Raw genomic sequence first — 18,372 nt, forward strand, 5'->3', positions numbered from 1 at the left:
AGATACTCACTACTTATAGATGCCTCACAGAACCCCTCTTCTAAAATTCCAAACTACCCTATTAAGCTTTGAGGTTAATTAAATTAATTTGTCTTTAGGTCAAATATTTTTTTTCCATTAAATTATTAAACAAAATTTCAGTTGGTCAGGTACAGAATAGAGATGTGCATTTTATTGTTCTTAGAAAGGTTCTTGCTTTCTCTCTCTCAGATATCTGTTAAAGAACATCTGAAGCAGCTGACAGACGCTCACAAAGACTTTGGCCTTTCTCAAGGTGAGGCGCACCCACTCCTACTCATTCATCCACAGTGCAAAATGTTCCAAATGTAAATATGAAGCAAGTCCGAACAATCAGTCACACATTAGAAAGTGAATGAATAATATTTTCCAAGCAGATTTGTATCCCCAGCCTGATCTATTTCACTCTAAAGGTTTTCTGGGCGTTAAACTTGGCTTTTAGGATCTTCGTGCTCTCCAAGAGCTCCAAAGACATGCTGCATTTGTTCTGATATGTGTTGTGATTGAATTTATGTGGTACTTCCTATTCATGATTATTAAAATTGGAAAACAGTTTTTGTGCCTTCATTATTTTATTGATTTTGAAAAGTTAAAAAGAAAGACTAAATGAGTTTAGGGCTCTTTAAGCTCCTGAAACCTGACAGATTTGTAGTTTTTGTGCTGGGAAAAATCAGTTCAGGCTGATTCTGAGCAGGCAGAATCAGTTACACAAAGATGAGCATGCTGAAGAGTTGGTATTAGCCAAGTGTCCATGTTTGGGAATATGATCGCTAATCCCTTCTGTCCTCATGCCAGGCCTGGGGTATGCAACTTCAAGATGGCTGGATAACAGTTTGAATTCAGTTCAGTTTATTTATATAGAGACAAATTGGCTTCTGAAATTATAGAAAATCCAATATATGATCATTCAACACACTAATTTGCATTGGTTTATTTTTAGTTGATGTAGTAGACCAGTAAAAAAAAAGATTTTTAATACAGTAGTGTGTTAAACCACCAGCCACAAAATGTCATTGCTAAAGAAGCTGGTTTTCAGAGTGCTGTATCCAAGCATATTAATGGAAAGTTAAGTGGAAGGAAAAGGTGTGTTAGACAAAAGGTACACAAGAAACAGGGACAACTGCAGCTTTGAGAGGATTATGAAGTAAAACCTTGAGATTCACAAGGGGTGGATTGTAATAACTGTAAGAAATGGGATTCATCATTGCATGTGGAGGTTACAAGTTGGAAATTGGTTCTTGTTAGTTTTTGGAATTAGGGTGGTCAGACCTGACAGATGTGAAAGTGAACCTTTAGGACAAGGAGCTGGGAGGCATCACTTACAGCATAGATTACACATCAGGGGAAACAGGCAAGCTTTAAAACACCCTGTCTGTGGAAAGTTCAGTTAACAAAAACAAGATTAATTATAAACTAAACATTCAAAGATTTTTTTGTACCTTGTTTGTTTTTGCTAAAAATGTATAAACTGTGTGAAAGTTCAGGTCTTTTGTTGTGACACTCCTCGTCTGTCCCTTTGTCTTTTTCAGGATCTGTAGAAAGCCCCTTCGAGCAGGGTATCTCTCCAAACAATGTGCCCTATTATATCAAGTAAGTACTTATCTCTGGGTGGTGGACCAGCTGATCCTCACTTTCTCCTGCCTTTGTATTCCCCCTAAAGCAATTCTCTTACTGCTGTACTGTGCTAACAGATTTTACTGGCGGTCGCATGCTGAACATGAGAACTTGAGCTGAACTTCATGCTATGATCTTTTAAAATTTGTGTTTGCGCATGTGGTTCTTTTAGATATTAGTAAAATATAACATGGGTCATAGTACGTTTTTTGATCAATCTTAATTAAAGAGCAGGAAATGTTGGTCTCGTTTAATTGCCACATTTTTTGACCCTATGAATATATGTTGGAGCATGATGAAGAACAAACCACTGTGCATCAATAGTAATGGAAGGTTTCTGGAACCGGAACGTTGTGACAGAAGCAGACATTGATGAGTGGTTCTACTCCAGATTTTAATCAGATTCTTTATTAATCAGCCATATGGAAAAAAGGACACTTCACAATAATCTTTGTTTTCCTAACATATGTGTGTGTTTAAACTCTATTTTACACAATGCAACAAAACACATAATCAATACAAACTGAAAAAAGGAATAATCTAGGGCACTCTCACATTTCCTCCAACCTCAGTGTACCCTGCTGATGGAAAATAACTTGAAAGGTACAGAATGGTGAGTAGCCCCTGCCAAAGTCGAGCTCTTTGTTGTAACAGCCTGAATAAAAAGCGAACATGCTTCCACCTTCAGTGTTCACGGACTGAAGGAAGAATTTTTGAGATTCCTGTGTCAGGACCGGTCAAGCTGAATATTATCCAGTTCTGGTCACCTGTTTGTCTGTTTATTTATTTATCTCTAACTAGAATCTGTTCTGGTACTTGTTGAATAAACTGAAAAAAGAAACCACTGGTGGTTACAAACCACTGGTTAGTTTGGTGTTAGAGGGCAACTGGGATAATGAGTGACTGTAAAGTCTTGGTCAAATTATCAGCTTACATACAGTAGGGGTTAAGATTTGGTTCTGAATGGTAACGCAAGGAAAAGATGAGAAGCTAAAACTGAACACATGCTTCAGCATTATAAATCAGCTGGAAGCTGTTCAATAGCAGCTGTTACCAGCACATGTGCATGTTTAAATACAGGAAAAGATCTCCTGATGGATCCACTTTTTCACTCCACCATCCTTTAGAGTTCGTACTCAGCAGCTGAGGGAGTAATCGGGTATAAAATCCAGAGTAGATCCTCCTGATATCTGCATTCTCACATGTGGGCTGGTGCCTGGAGACTTTTGCAGCTGTAGTGCATGTGTACAAATGACTGTTGTTTCACTGGTGTATGCACACACACCTCCACACTGTTACAGAGGGTTAAAGTAGAACAGTTGAGACTTGTCTGCACTTTTCTCCTCAATCCTGCAACACTAACTCCCAAAGCAAAGATACTCCACCCCCCTTTTCTCCTCCTCCATCTCAGCTTATCGCTCCCCTCTCTTCTCTCCACAAGCAAAAGGGACTCTACTCTCTTCCCCTCCTCTGCTCCTCGAGCTCTCTTCCAGCTATTCCTTATTGTTCTTTTACCGTTTCATGATGCTGAATGGGAGCGCTAGTTTGCTCTTGCTGTCTGTCCTTGTCAGGGAGGTGAAAACCCCCCTCAGAAGATGTCTAGGCTCTTTTGCTCCCTCAAACAGCAGGAAGGGGGGAAGGGTTTCAGAGGCAGAGAGCCTGATCTCTGCCTTTTCTAGCAGAGCTGTGCCAACACTGAGTTGCAGGCAAGACTACACAGGAAGTAAATAGGGTTAAATTTCAAAATAAAGCTGTCTAACATAGATCTCTATCGTATTTGAAGGCAAATTGTGGAACTGTGTAAAGGGATACCTAATATAATATCTCTTGGTGTCTTCATTAAGACTAAATCCAGATTAGTCATTCCTGGAGACTGAAGCTAAGATCTTAACAATCCTCGACTGTGTTAAAATAACTCCAGTCTCAAAACATCCTAATATTTTATACAATCACTAATGTTTGAACCTTTAAACAGTCATCATGTTCGTAGTGGACAGATATTTAAACAGAAGCTGCTGATTCAGGTAGGAAATCGAGGTTGGAGGTGGGGCACCATGAATTATCATCCTGTGTCAAACACCAACTGAACGGGACACTTTGTCAGGGAGAGTGAATATAGTGTTCATGTCAATTTTGAAAATGTGAAGATTCTAGTACAAATTCAAATAGAATTAGGTTCTAAAACCCTGAAGGTTTAACACTAAGGTCACAAATAATAAATAAAAAAAACTAGATGACAAATAAAAGAAATCTACAAATGAAAGGAAACTACAATCTAGCTTTAATTCAAACAAACCATTATTTAAATCAATATAAAGCCCAGACAAAAAATAAAACTTCATACCTAGTAGAAATTGGGTAGGACTGAATTATATATACAAATACAAGGTTATAATTAATTTGGTATAAAAATACAGTGTTTTTGTTGTAACAATATTTCTTGGCCATGATAGTGTTATTAGCTGGTCACCAATTTGGTCACACACTGCTGTGGGATGGCATCCTATTCTTTACGAGCATTTGCTGTGGTTGTGCTGGTCACTATGAAATAAATGTCACATCCAAGCAGATCCCACAAGTGTTTCCACATTGTCACCACTTCCAAATTCTGGAGGTAGTCTCTGATCAACCCGGCTCTGTGGAGGTGAGCGTTGACGTCTCGGAGTATAGACCTCGGTCCCTAAGAGTAAAGATGGGGGATAGCTGCTGGTTGCTGAATCTTGTTTTTTTTATCTCCCAAGCTGTTGTTTTTCACCTGGTGAGTTGATTAAATAGCTGTTCCCAATGGATCAGGGTAATTAGGATGCTTTAGAACAGCTTGGACTATTTGGAATAATATAGAAGTATGGATTTTCCCGTAGAGTGTGACAGTTTGCAAAGAGTATGAATACTTTTGGACCACTAGTAACATAGGTAAGTACACCCTAAGTGAAAATGTCTGAATTGTGGCCATAGTGTCAATGTTTTGTTTGGCCACCATTATTTTCCAGCCACTGAAATCCTGTTGGCTTCTTACAATGTTGAGTCTGGAAAACCATAAAAAATTATATCGTCAGCTTGTTGCTGTCTAAAGTTTAGGCAGTTCTTATTATTCTGATTTCATGGTTGATTACAATGATGGTTGTATTTGTTTTTTGCTCCAAATGTCACTTGCAGCAATAAATTGTGGGTAATATACTTCGGCGAAATCCGGTTAGATTCGCGCTTAGCCGAAGTGTCGATCAAGGACTCAAAGGCGGCGGGGTGAAAGACCACTTTGGAGAATTGGGACACACTACACACTTCAGCCCTTAAACGGGAACGTACAATTGAGGAACACAAGGGTGGAAGCCAGGTGTATTGGGACAGGGCCTTAGAGACCTTGCACTCCTCACCTTCCATTTGCGGATGCCCCACAGATGCTCAATAGGGTTTAGGTCTAGAGACATACTTGGCCAGTCCAGGACCTTTACCCTTAGTTTCTTCAGCAACGAAGTGGTTATTTTGGAGGTGTGTTTGGGGTCGTTATGTTTGAATACCGGCCTGCTACCCAGTTTCCAAAGGGAGGGGATAATGCTCTGCTTCAGTATATTACAGTACATGTTGGTATTTAATAAATGTAGCTACCCACAGCTGGCAGCACACATGCAGCCCAAACCATGCCACTCCCACCACCATGCTTGACAGTAGGCAGCACTCACTTGTCTTTGTACTCCTCACCTGGTTGCTGACACACATGCTGGATACCACATGGACCAAATAGGTTTATGTTGGTCTCATCAGACCACACAACATGGTTCCAGTAATCCATATCCTTAGCCTGCTTGTCTTCAGTAAACTGTTTGTGGGACTTCTTGTGCATCATCCTTATAAGAGGCTTCCTTCTGGGATAACAACCAGGCAGTTTGATGCAGTGTGTTGCGTATGGTCTGATTCCTGATAGGCTGATCCCCCTGACGCACCTGACATCTTCTAACACTAACGAGTCACATGACACAGAGAGGGAAAAATGGCTAATTGGGCACAATGTGGACATTTTTGGTAGGTGTGTACTTAGTTTTATTGCCATCAGTTTGGACATTAATGACTGTGTGTCGTTGTTTTGAGAGGACAGCAAATTTACACAGTTACACAAGTTGTATACTGACTACTTTAAATTGTATGAAAGTGTCATATCCAGTGTTTACCTAAAAAATAACCACATTTATTTCTATATATACAACCCATTACAATCTGAAATTGTCTCAAATTAATTCTGATAATCTTATATACATAAAACCCTGTTGTATGTGCCAGTTATAACTGCTGTGGCTTTTCCTTTCACTTAACTTTCCAATAATATGCTTGTGTAGGAGCCCTCTATGATAAGCCAGCATCTGTAATACATCTACGAATTTCACTAGTTGAATGACTCAAATTAAGTTTTTGGTGTTATTTTAAATTGCTGACGCCTACATGAATATCTGGAATTTTTCTGGAAGAATAGATGACCTCCTGAGTTAAACACCTGGCTGAAAAAATATTTTGGAAACGAGCTGTTCCAGCTTTTATTTTGTATGTCCCTGCGGAAGTGGTCCTCCGCTGTATTCCCGGGATGTGTTTGCCTCCGCAGCCCCGTCGCTGCTGCTTGCAGAGAGGAACACACACCGACTCGATTAGGCCCTACACGGTAACCTCGGACGCCTCTCGCCGGTGTCAGAAGACGCTCTGCCGCCTTCTCCTCCTCTCTCCTCGCTGAGTCTAGCCATCACCTCCGGACTCGCAGGACTTTGATTTGCGGGCGATGCGGGAGCAGTTTCGGAAGTGAGTATCTGCTTAGGGGCAGGAGAATGTTTGTGGTGCTGATAAATAATGGGGATGGTGGTAATGCAGTGAAGCTTTCCACGCTGCACACACATCGGCTGCGCGGTTTTACTGTCAGTCAATTACGAGGAAACATTGCGGTGAAATGTTCGCATTGCTGCGACCTGAGCGAGTAGCGCTTTCCTTTTCTCCACCGATGAAGTGGGAGGTAAATGATTCTCTGGGAGCTATTAACCCTTCCTGCGGTTGTTACCGGGGAGCGAAGCGAGGTGTGCGGCCACTCGCGTCCCCTCCAGCCGCTGTTCTCCCCGCTTCTCTGCTGCCATATTGGAATAAAATGACTGTATTTGAAGGCTCCAGATTTTTCACATCCAGCCCAGAGCTGCGCCTACATGTCAGCAGTATGTGACTGAATTGCGCCCACTGGGAATATGTGCGTGTAAAACACAGAACCCCCGCCGTCAGTGCAGCAATGCTTGAATTCCTTCACACTCCACACACGGTCACCTTCCGTGCAAATCAGCGCTCAATCTAGCGCTTTTTTTCCCCCATTGGCGCTGTTTTGCCCTGATCCACTGCCTACTGATCAGTATGGCAGGATAAAGATGAGGTTATTATGGGAATGGCTGCTTCCCATTTTTGGCACCCATGTGATTGCAGGTGTGTGTGTTCGGACTAAATACAGCTGTTGGATGCTTAGCCACACACAGATCTAATCCCCTTGCTGAGGTGTTAAAGCAAAGCTGTTAGCAAGATCTTGAAATAGTTGTGTAAAAACAATTTATCCTAAAAGTGAATTAAAAGAGTTTTCACCTGATTGCAGGACCCTGTATGCACAGTGACTTGCTGATGTGTGAAGTAAAATGAGCATGGCCATTCTAACACATCAACATCCTGTAACTTTTAGATGTGCCCCTGGTCCAACACGCCTGAATTAAATAGCTGAGTTGCTGAAATGAAAAGGACAGACACATGAATTTTCTTTTTTTTTTTTAAATACAACCTTGAACTTAAAGTTGCCCTTTCTACATTCTTCTTTAAAGTTTTCTGGTAGATAACCTTAGCGTCGTTAGCGGTTAATGCTTAGATTGTTCTGGTATTCCCGCAGAGCTTACAAACCTTCTGTAACCTTATAGGAGTAAACAAACCACTGCTAGTCAAGCAACTTGTATGTGTTGGAAGTTTATTCCAAACCTGTCACTCTTTATCAGTTGCTCTCAGGCTACTTACCTTCTTACTTCAAAATAAGAGTCGTGCATACAGGGTGTCAAGTGTACAGGACTCGCCGTCAGGTCTCCGAACTAATCTCTAAATGATACAGCAACACAAATACCCCTTAGACCCTAGTGTGATGAGAAGTTTTGTGTTGCTGTAGTATTCTGAGATCTCATGCCACAGATCCATCTATACCTGCACCCGAACATTGGTTTTACTCTTTACAGCATCTTTCCCAGCCCTGGTGGACCTATTGGTTGGGACATCGGACTACTGTCTATTGTGCATAACCCACATATTGGGGTTATGCAGTTGTTCATTTGTTTTTGTTAGTTGCTGCTTATGAAGGAAAAAGTGCCCTCCATTCTTTTCATTTCAGCATTTATATAAAGATTGCATGGTGCCGTGATTTGTATCATGGAACACTTTGTCAATGCAGATGTGGTTTTATCAGAAACCAAGTTCAGAAAATCCACTCTGAACAGGAAATCAGTGAATATGTGTGCAAATTTTTGTGGGACTTGTTGACCCTTGAGGCAGACATGTTGTACCGTATGACTGTATTTATAAGGTTTAAAGATACCCCTTATATACTAAGATGTTGCTCTATTTGTCCTAATGATTGTTGATGGCAGATGGACTGGTCTGAGTTTTGCCTCTTTACCTTTCACTGTTCCAGCACCACACGGTTCCACTCCACTCAATCACGCTCAACTCTGCACGAAACCTGTTGTGCTTTCATTGACTTACTGATGGCTAGAGTTATGGCTTGAAGCCCCACTTCCAGCCACCATCATCATGCGCTGTGCCGCTTCTAACCCGAACTGTTCACGTAAGAGGTTGTGTCTGGGCTGAGAAAATTAGTTTAGGATAAAACTATTTAAATGTTGTTTATTTCATTGTGTTTGCTTTGAGGTATTTTAACTACCTGAGTGCAAACAGGCCTCTAAGTCTTAAGGCTAGTTTGTTTGTTTTGGGTTGTGTTTTTAAAGTTGAGACAAACGTTTTCAATCAGTGGTTTAAACACTAATGGTCTAATAATGGGAGTTTCCCCCAGTTTGTGTGCTTTTCCTTCATCTCCTCTAACTAACCTGCTAAAATATGTCCTTAAAAACTCGTGTCTCTGTTAACTGCTAAACAACAAGCTGAACCACATATAGTTAACACAGTCCTGAAAGGTAAAGGGCTCCAACCTGGGACTAGCAAGGTGTACCTATTAAAGTGACCTCATAGTATTTGATGGTATCTGCTGCAAGTAGAAATGTTCCTATTAGAGCTGCGCAATATATTGCAAATACATTGTCATCGCAGTCTTAGTGTACGCAGTGTACAGTTCTGTAAAAAAGCATCTGCCACCTTAAAGATTTCCTCTGTTTTTGCTTTGCTTTGCTTATTTCATTTTTTACAAGAAAAGAATGTTAGATGCCATGAAGTGAAGCATTTCTAAATCTTCTATAAAATGATTTGTTTTGATACGACTGAAACTTGGTTTGTTGTTACTGTGGTACCAGGGCTAGGGTGGAGAGGAGAGAGGGAGGAGAGAAATGTGTATTGATTGGTGTAATATTTAAATGTAAAATTAATTTTCTTGTTATTATCTTTATAATGCCATTATATAATTTTCTAATATCTTGCAGGCCTAGTTCTGATCCAGTCTCATACCTTAAATTACGGTGCCTGTTGTTTTTTTTATGTGTCTTTACAGCCTTGTTGTTAAAGTGTCATTTTCAGCTATTTGCAACTAACAAACTAATAATCTCTTATCAGATATTCACTATTACATTTAGTCAACGCTCTAGGTGGACAAACACCTTGCTGGTGTGCAGAAGAGGACCTGCAGCAGTTTCCAGTCCGAACGCGCTGCCGTGATAAAAGCTGTTGCTGCACGTGTATTCGGGGGCGTTTGTGTAAGTGGTGCCGAGCAGCACGCTCATGATGAGCTGCTGTTTATCCACACTCTGAGGCTTAGGATTTTAGAGTACCTCTTCACCAGGGGACCCCTCTCATCATTATCGGGAGTGTGAGTGTGGGAGAGAGGTAAAACAAGCCTGCGGGCCGATTATTGTTTGTGCATGCTTCAGAGATTGAGGTTAAGTGCAGGTGTGCTCCAGTACAACCAGCTTGGACCATGTGCACTGCTTCCAAGCTGGATAGGATTGTGTTTGTGCTCCAACATGCCTCGGGTAGAAGTTGGACAGCAGAAAAGTGTCTGCGGATAAACTCTCAGCTGCACTGTGTTCTTCTTCTGTTCTTTGTTTTGTTCTTTGCAGTGGTTGAGCCACAACACCCACTGTGTTCAACAGTCACCCACTTTGCACACCTACTATTACAGCCTGACCTCAAACACACACCTGCACACAGAACGCTGAGATGATTTTTCACTTTGATCCTTGGATTTATTTACTTCAAATACTCAACTTGTTGTTGGTTGGAGCTGTTTTCACTCACATGCAAAGGACTCTTAATTGAACTAGTAATGTATTGTCCTTTCATATGCAGTCATGTGAAAATTTAGAACCCCCTACAAGTGTGTTTTTTGTACTTTTTAACAATACTGAGAAATTCAAGTAATAAATAATCAAATCAGCTTTTTTTTTTTTTTTTTTTACAATTTTCAGTAAAATATAATAAAAATGCAATTACTGGTGAGGACTAAACTAAGACACCCCCACATTTATTTTCACACAAAATAGTTAGAATTACAAACTGGTGTATCTTATCAGTTGCACGCTCTTATAACATTGCTGCTGGACACTGGATGAGGTTTACCCTGTTTAACTTCAGACATTTAGTTTGGTGCTCCTGTTGAAGTGAGACAGAAGACCATGGTGAGATCCAAGGAGGATCTGCAGAGGTGCTGTTGGTGTGATCTAGTTGCGCTCTGGTCCAAACGAGTTTTTTTTTTTTTACTTTCGGACTGGTAAAAATCGGGCATAAAATGTTATAAAAAAACATTCTGTTTCCAACCAGGAGGTCAAGCTGAGGATCATCTGATTGCAGTCGCCAACCTGAAACTTTAGCTGGGCTCCATATATTAGGCCCAAATACTGTATGAATTGTTAACTTACCAAATGTTTGTTCTTCCTCCATTTTTGTCCCTTTCCAGCCACCAGACCCAGACAACATGCTGGGACCATCCCAAGATGAGCGAGCTCTACCAGTCTCTGGGTATGCTTCTCCTCAGCATCTTTAAAGTAGTCTTTCATGGGTTCATTTGGTGCGTTTGGAGGAAAAGGTGTTTTGGCGGAGTCCAACGGAGGGTTTAAACGTAGAATGTGTTTTGTTCCTCAGCCGACCTGAACAACGTTCGGTTCTCAGCCTACCGCACAGCCATGAAGCTCAGACGCCTGCAGAAAGCTCTCTGCTGTGAGTACTTTAACTATATAAATAGCTCATGTCATGATGGTACTCCTCGCCCCGTGTTTCCTTTCTACCCCCTCTCCTTTTTATCCTCCAGCCCATTTGCTGCTTCTCCTTTCCTTCATCTTTGTCCCGCCTGTTCTGTCTTCTCTGTACTATTAACCATCTGTCCCTTTCTGTTTCTGTTCTGACGCACCACGGCGTCCATATGTGTGTTTACTCATCCCTCTCATCTTTTGCCTGTGGATCTGCAGAGTGAGAGCCGCCTACTTGTTATGTGTTAGTGTAGAGCTTGGCTGCAGCAGTACAGCACGGAGGAATTCTTTGTGACGGTGAAGCTTTTTATACATAAAAGCAAAATCCCAGGGAATGTAATTCTGGAGTTGAATGTTTGCTTTGCATACACAAGTATGGCTTGTCAATATGTGTCTTGCCAAATAATCTCAGTTGGATTTAGGGCTGGACTTTGACTGGGCCATTCTTACACATAGATATGCTTTGATCTAGCCTTTCTAATTTCCCCTCGGGGATCAATAAAGTATCTTTGAATTGAATTGAATTGAATTATCTGGCTGCATGTTTTCGATGGTTGTTCTGCTGGAAGGTGAACCTCTGCTCCAATCTCAAGTTTGTTGGAGCATCTAACAGGTGCAGGAGTGTCCTGTACTTCCTATCAGCTATGTTCAGTATGTCTCTGCTGAAGAAAAGCATATTTCATTTTGTTTATATATTTTTATTTTTTTGATGCATAGTTATGTCGACGTTTGAGGTGATACATTAATAAGGTTTTTATAAACTGTCAGTCAAAATATTCGTCTCATCCACATCTATAGCTCTCGGCTTTACCCTAAGGTGGCTTCTTGAGGTTGCAGCCCCTGCAGTAAGCCAACCATGAATATATCCCAAAAGAGAAAAATCTGCATGTACAGATTCCTTTGCCTTTACTGCCAGCGATGCGGGCTTCCTTGTGTGCTTGATATGTGGCGAGAAATTAGCAAACAATAAAAAATGTAACGTTAAATTGTGTTTTTCAAAACAAGCACTCAGCATTTTCTGAAAAGTACCAAACTGAAGATGAGTGAAAGAACTATTTTGAAACTACTATGGAAAGTTCAGAAGAGCAAACACACATTCAAGAAGTGGATCAACTCTCCAAACTCAACTACAGCTGCTGGTTTTGTGGCAGCCCATGAGATCATAAGGAGGAGGAAGCCGTTCATAGACGGCGAATACTGGAAGGAATCGTGATGCATGAACTTCATAAAGTTCAAAAATTGTGTCCGCCTTACAAATGAGGGTCTGCAGTCCTGTAGGAAGATCAAAGTCGCATCTTCTAGTCCCGACTTAGGGAAGATCAGCACAGAGCTTCAGACAAAGAAGTCACATTAAACAAGTATGAACACTGGCATGTAATTGGCTATAACTCAAAAAAAGATAGTTTAGACGCAGGGTTGATGCAGAATTTTATTTTATGCTCAGGTGCTTCACTTGAGCGCTGGCCGAGAAAGAAACACGAAGAGGATGAGAGCACACTGAAATGGACTCAAAAAACATTTCCAATTTTACGTTTACGTGTACTTCGTTTTTTATATTAAAGTGGGCTTCATTTTATTTTAATTTTAAATACGAGAAGGACTTAAAAAGGCCTGGGTAGTTCAGTGAGTAATGTGTTTTAAAGTAGGCCTACACACACACTGCGGTTCTGTTTGTTGAACTCTATTGTGAAAGGTAAAATAATAAAAACTAAATGTAAAAGTTTATTAGCTATGTAATCTTTTGCGGCACCAGACTATTTTCCTTTGACGGAAGCAAAATGGCTCGTTTGGTAATTGCCGACCTCTTCTATAGAGTTACCATGGATCTATTGGCTGTTTCTCTGAATAATGATCTCCTGGTTTAGGGGTATGGTGGAATTGTAGTTGTGCTATTTTCAGATGATGGACAGAGCAATGTGAGACCTGTAAATCTTGGGATACAGTTTCATATCCTAACTTTGCTTTAATCTTCTCCACCACTTTCTCCCTGACCTGTGCTGTGTTCCTTGGTCTTCTGGATGCTGTTTGTTCATTAATGTTTTCTAACAAACCTTAGAGGCCTTCATAGAACACCTGAATGTGAAATGAAATGAAATTACATACAGGTGGACTCTATTTACAAGTTAGGTGACTTCTGAAGGCAGTTCCTTGCAATGGGTTTTATTTAGGGGTATCAGATCAAAGGGGCTAAAAACAAATGCAGCATGTTCAGATGGTTGTTACCCTGAATGTCAGTATATATGCAAGTATATAAAATGTCCAAGCAGTTTAAACAAATTAAACTTTGTGTGCCCCACTGAGGCACAGTACCTTTTGAGTTGGTAAAAAGTCCCGCTTAAACTTGAGAAGTTTGCTCTAACCCTTCAAGCTTTTTGCAAATGACTGAAAGCCTGTGGCTGATTATTGACGAGTGCCAGGTCCTTTGTCCTTCACTCGTTGAGTCGGATAAGAATTGTTGAAAGACTCCACTTTCAGTAGTGGTGGTCTCTGAGGGTCAGGAGACTCACCAGGCTTTAAACTTTAAACAATTTATAAATTGATGTCATGTGTAATTATTCTACCTGTTCCATCCAAGGTTCTTGAAAACTTTGTAGCTAAGCAAACGAGACCAACTCACACCCAACAAAACAATTTGTTGTGTCTCGGAAAATATCAATCAGTCTCTTGACTGTGGAAGAAGCGGTTTTCATAGACCTATAAAATACTTTGGACACTGTCAATAAGTTTCCTTACATCCAAATAGCCATCTGTAAGTTATTAAGTGAAACAATAAAATAGTTTACATCTTATCTCAAAAATAGAGAATGTGTTAGAATTTACCAGGCCATATCCCATCCATAGTAAAAAAGAATTTGGGTGTTCCACAAGGGTCTGTTCTTGGTTCTTTGCTCTTGAGCCTTTTAATGAATGGTCTTATATTGAACTTCTCATCTGTAACATGTCAGATCAATGCAGATGATGCAGTCATATTTACTGCAGCTAACACAGCAGAGCAGCTACGCTGTACCTATGGTTAGTATCCAAGGGTAGGTCATTCACTGTTTTTTTAATTGACTGAACATGCAAAAATGCAAAGGTTTCTTTGTTTAATTTCAGACAGGAATTGATAGATGTTTTTCCAGTTCATTTTTCCAATAATTGTTTCAGTCAATTTTTCAAGTAAAAACCTTAAATAATACAAACACAATCAGATCTGGAATAAAGTAAGGAATACTTTGTTAGGTAAATAAGTTCATGTGTTAATGTCTAAAAAACTTAAATAAATCAATTTTCCTGAACAACATTAGGCATTAAATTATGATGATCTTAAATCTGTCTAGTACTTAATAAGAGTCTTTTTTTTCACAGAAACTCTGTGAAATTAGCTGAGAAGAAAAACTCCCATTATTTCATGATGCTATACATACACAGTTTTCCACAGATTCACATGTTGGTTGGCACATGACTCCTTCCACTGTAGTCCCAAGGCCAACAGATTATCACAGAATGGTTCCTACCCTTGATCTTGACTTGACAATAACAACAGTTATTTTAAAATCCAGCTTTTAAAATTATAAATAAGAAGCCAGTTCATTTGCATCCTGTCCACTATATTTAACTGCATTGTTCCTAATAAATTTAGTATAAATAAACTACAAATCATCATACATTAGACTGAAAATAAAGGCAAACAAGGCAATGTGTGGTGGAAACCTCTGAAACACCTTTAGAAAGTCTGCTATTTGAATACTGATCAAAACTGCTTCAAGCGATTTTAAGAGTCTGGTGGCTTGGAAGCAAAATGAACACAGAATGGCATCTAAAAGAGGGCTTCTGCACAGAACTGCATGTGTGTAATGAGAACCTGCTAACCAAATATAACGATCGTTCCTGGTTTAGTGGACCTACTGAGCATGCAGACAGCATGCGAGGTGTTCGAGCAGCACAACCTGAAGCAGAACGAGCAGCTGCTGGACATTTCCCAGCTGGTGGCCTGTCTGACCAGCCTGTACCAGCGGCTTGAGCAGAGCCACTCTCACCTGGTCAACGTCCAGCTGAGCGTAGACATGTGCCTTAACTGGCTGCTCAACGTCTACGACACGTATGTAAAGCGCACTAAACACAACACATTAGAGTTTCATGATTCCGAGGAGCTCAGCGTTACTCTAACGGGGTAAAATGTTCCTTTAACAGCGGGCGCACTGGAAAGATCCGGACTCTGTCATTTAAAACTGGAATCATCTCACTTTGCAAAGCTCATCTGGAGGATAAATACAGATGTAAGTCCACGCAGTGTCCATTAAAAGCTCACTATGGGTAAATAATGCTAGAAGTGTAAATCTGTATTTTATACATCTTTATTTAACAAAATTGACTTCATTTTTGTAAGAAAAAAGAAGTTGAAAAAAATACCAAAATTCTATTTTTAAAAGTCAACATTTATATTTAGTAAATTGTTATTGAATGAATTTTCATCAATTAATATTTTATGAAATAGTTTTTAAGGTTATATGATCTAAAAGTCAAAATTTATCAATTCTAAATGTTTGTTTACACATTTTATAAAAGAAATACTGAAATTATTAAAAAAATGATTTTGAATCAAAATTCTACTGTAGAAACCCTAATTTAATAAATGATTATTTTCTGAATTTATATCAATAATGAACTAAAAGTCATCATTTTCTCCACTCCCTCTTGTTTGTGTCCAGTCTTGTTCCGACAGGTCGCCAGCGCCACGGGTTTTTGTGACCAGCGCCGTTTGGGCCTTCTCCTCCATGATTCCATCCAGATTCCTCGGCAGCTCGGCGAGGTCGCATCCTTCGGCGGCTCCAACATCGAGCCCTCCGTTCGCAGCTGCTTCCAGTTTGTACGTGCCTCAGAACAGGTCTGGACAGGGGCGTTCTGTGACTGAGTTGTTGACAGAGCTGCAAACACAAGCAGAGGCTAATTCTGTTTGAGTTACTCGTGATTACCAGCCTCCTCATTTCCCACTGTGTGCCTGTCAGCGTGATGGCAGCTTATCATTATCCAGATCAGTATCTGGAGTCAACCTGAGTCTCCACTCTTAACAGAATGGACAGAGAACATTTTCCTGCACAGAGGTCTAGAAATTAGGAAGCGGTTTCTATTTTTCCTTATTACATCCCTATTTTTTTCTGCTTTTGTCACGATTTCTGATTGGGTACACCTAAAATGTCAACAAATTTGTTCTTTCCTGTTTGTTTTTCTTTGCAGGCCAACAACAAACCTGAGCTGGAGGCCTCCATGTTCCTGGACTGGATGCGCCTGGAGCCTCAGTCTATGGTTTGGCTCCCTGTCCTGCATCGGGTTGCAGCTGCCGAAACCGCCAAGCACCAAGCCAAGTGCAACATCTGCAAGGAGTGTCCCATCATTGGGTTCAGGTGAGGAAAGTCGCACCTGTGATGGATATGCAGTGCCTCCAGAAGATATTTATTCACTCGATCCTGTGCACATATATAAGTGCAATTTCCACAAAAAAGGACAAGCCCAGACTGCAGGGAACAATTAGGATCTGCAGAGAGGATCATCAGGGCTGACCTTCCCTCCATCCAGGACCTGTACAGGTCTAGGGTCAGGAAAAGGGCAGCGAACATCTCTGCAGACCCCACACAACCTGGAGACAAACAGTTGTGACCTTGAACTTCATGTTGGCTCCACAGGCACAGTTTGTTCCCCCAGGCTGTCTCTCTGTTGAACACTTGACAGTCAGAGTTCCCAGATCGATATCATGCATGTTTGCACTAATTCAGCCTCGTCGTCCTCCTTTATAAAAACGCTGTAAACATACATATTTACAGGAAAAAATTGATTTTTTTTTTCGTTTATACATATTATATGTAAAATATCGTCATTTAGAGTGAAGTGGAACCAAACTCAAATTCCTTGTCTGTGTTACCAACTTGGTAAATAAAGCGGATTCTGACTCAGAACTGTGATTGAGATCCAACTAAACATCTATGAAGAGGCCTAAATATTTCAGCCAATGCGGCCCAGATCCAGCCTGATTTAACTAGAGAAGGTCTGAAGGGAAGAATGGTTGGAGAGGGTCCTCCAAATGACCCTCTGCTGTATTTTGTCTTTTTATTGGTATATTTAGCTTTGCATGTTATACTTTTTACTAGGATATTAGGCTTATTAACCAGGACCTGAGGCTGGATTTCATACCTTAGCATGTAAATGTTAGCTGGTGTGACAATAAAAGTTCCTTCAATCCTTGAATCCAAATTGATAACTTTCCAACAATCATTCTATTATCAGTGATGATTTATGATTTCTTTTGCTATTGGAAAACTGTTGACCTAAAACAGAAAATGCAAAAACTGCTTTTAAAGCTTTGTTACATCCATATCTTTCTTTGTTTCTTGGTTTCTCTTTGGCCAAAAAGCTTTTTATGTTATCTTTTTTTTTTTTTTTTTTTTTTACCCACAGCTGACTTCAGCTGCTTTGTGTGTTGCCAGGTGCCATGGTAACCTTATCATGATGTAATAGCTTCACTGAGATGTAAACATGTCTTCATAATAGGACTAAGATCATAATGCTTCTATTAACTGACCCTGAATATGACTCGGGTTATTTCTAAGAACAGTTAAGAGCCTTTTTCAGAGTAAAGCCTCAGTCAGGTTCATGTCAGAATGTTGCACTGAAAGCAAATATAGCCTGATGCAGAGAGCCAGCCCAGCCCCATGCATCATTAACAATAAAACACAACATGTTAAGGTTTCAAAGTTCTGTATTGGATACACATTTCTAGTTTTTTCCTTTACAACTAATTTAAACTATTCAAGACAAAAGTTCACAAACTGTACTGATCAGGTTTTAAATATAGAGCCAGAGGGAGGGCCCAAGGAAGGAAAGAGGTAGAAAAGAAAGGAAAGGAGATGGGATATAAGGACGTAATGGGGTAGGAAAGGGAGGAGGGACAGTAGGAAGATGAGAAAGGAACGGCACAACAAAGGAACTAAGGAAAGGAAGAAATGACATAAGGGAGGCCCCCTGTTTTACCGTCTTTCTACACTGTGTTGAAGGCGTTATTCCTTCATGTTTTATTCTCCCCCACAGATATCGGAGCCTGAAACATTTCAACTATGACATTTGCCAAAGCTGCTTCTTCTCTGGCCGTGTCGCCAAGGGACACAAGATGCAATACCCCATGGTTGAATACTGCACTCCGGTACGACCCAGTTTCCATCACTGCTCTGTTTGGGGTTTCTTTTCAAGGGAAAATGGAGATGTGACTTTTTTCAAGTTGCCAAATTTGCATTAAGCATCCTGCAGCTTTTACTACTTAAGAGTCCAGCTGTAGTCTCTCTATCAAGATAATAAGTCGACTGATTGCTGTAAGAGG

General features: G+C 40.4%; 1 protein-coding gene across 7 annotated transcripts in view; it reads left to right on the forward strand.

Moving 5' to 3' along the window:
* Window positions 1–18,372, forward strand: part of dmd (dystrophin) — a 361,839-nt gene that overhangs the window by 327,472 nt on the left and 15,995 nt on the right. For 3 of the 7 annotated variants that reach the window (XM_047355828.1, XM_047355823.1, XM_047355825.1), the window contains 9 exons: window positions 211–274; window positions 1,548–1,608; window positions 10,736–10,797; window positions 10,921–10,995; window positions 14,904–15,105; window positions 15,198–15,283; window positions 15,716–15,873; window positions 16,242–16,408; window positions 18,087–18,198. In XM_047355828.1, coding sequence (XP_047211784.1) covers window positions 211–274; window positions 1,548–1,608; window positions 10,736–10,797; window positions 10,921–10,995; window positions 14,904–15,105; window positions 15,198–15,283; window positions 15,716–15,873; window positions 16,242–16,408; window positions 18,087–18,198 — 987 coding nt within the window. Of the gene's footprint in view, window positions 1–210; window positions 275–1,547; window positions 1,609–6,197; window positions 6,415–10,735; window positions 10,798–10,920; window positions 10,996–14,903; window positions 15,106–15,197; window positions 15,284–15,715; window positions 15,892–16,241; window positions 16,409–18,086; window positions 18,199–18,372 lie in introns of those variants that run through there. The other 4 variants (XM_047355826.1, XM_047355824.1, XM_047355829.1 and 1 more) reach the window with 3 other exon arrangements.

This window comes from Girardinichthys multiradiatus, chromosome 24, assembly GCF_021462225.1.
Source record: "Girardinichthys multiradiatus isolate DD_20200921_A chromosome 24, DD_fGirMul_XY1, whole genome shotgun sequence".
NCBI classification, from domain to species: domain Eukaryota; kingdom Metazoa; phylum Chordata; class Actinopteri; order Cyprinodontiformes; family Goodeidae; genus Girardinichthys; species Girardinichthys multiradiatus.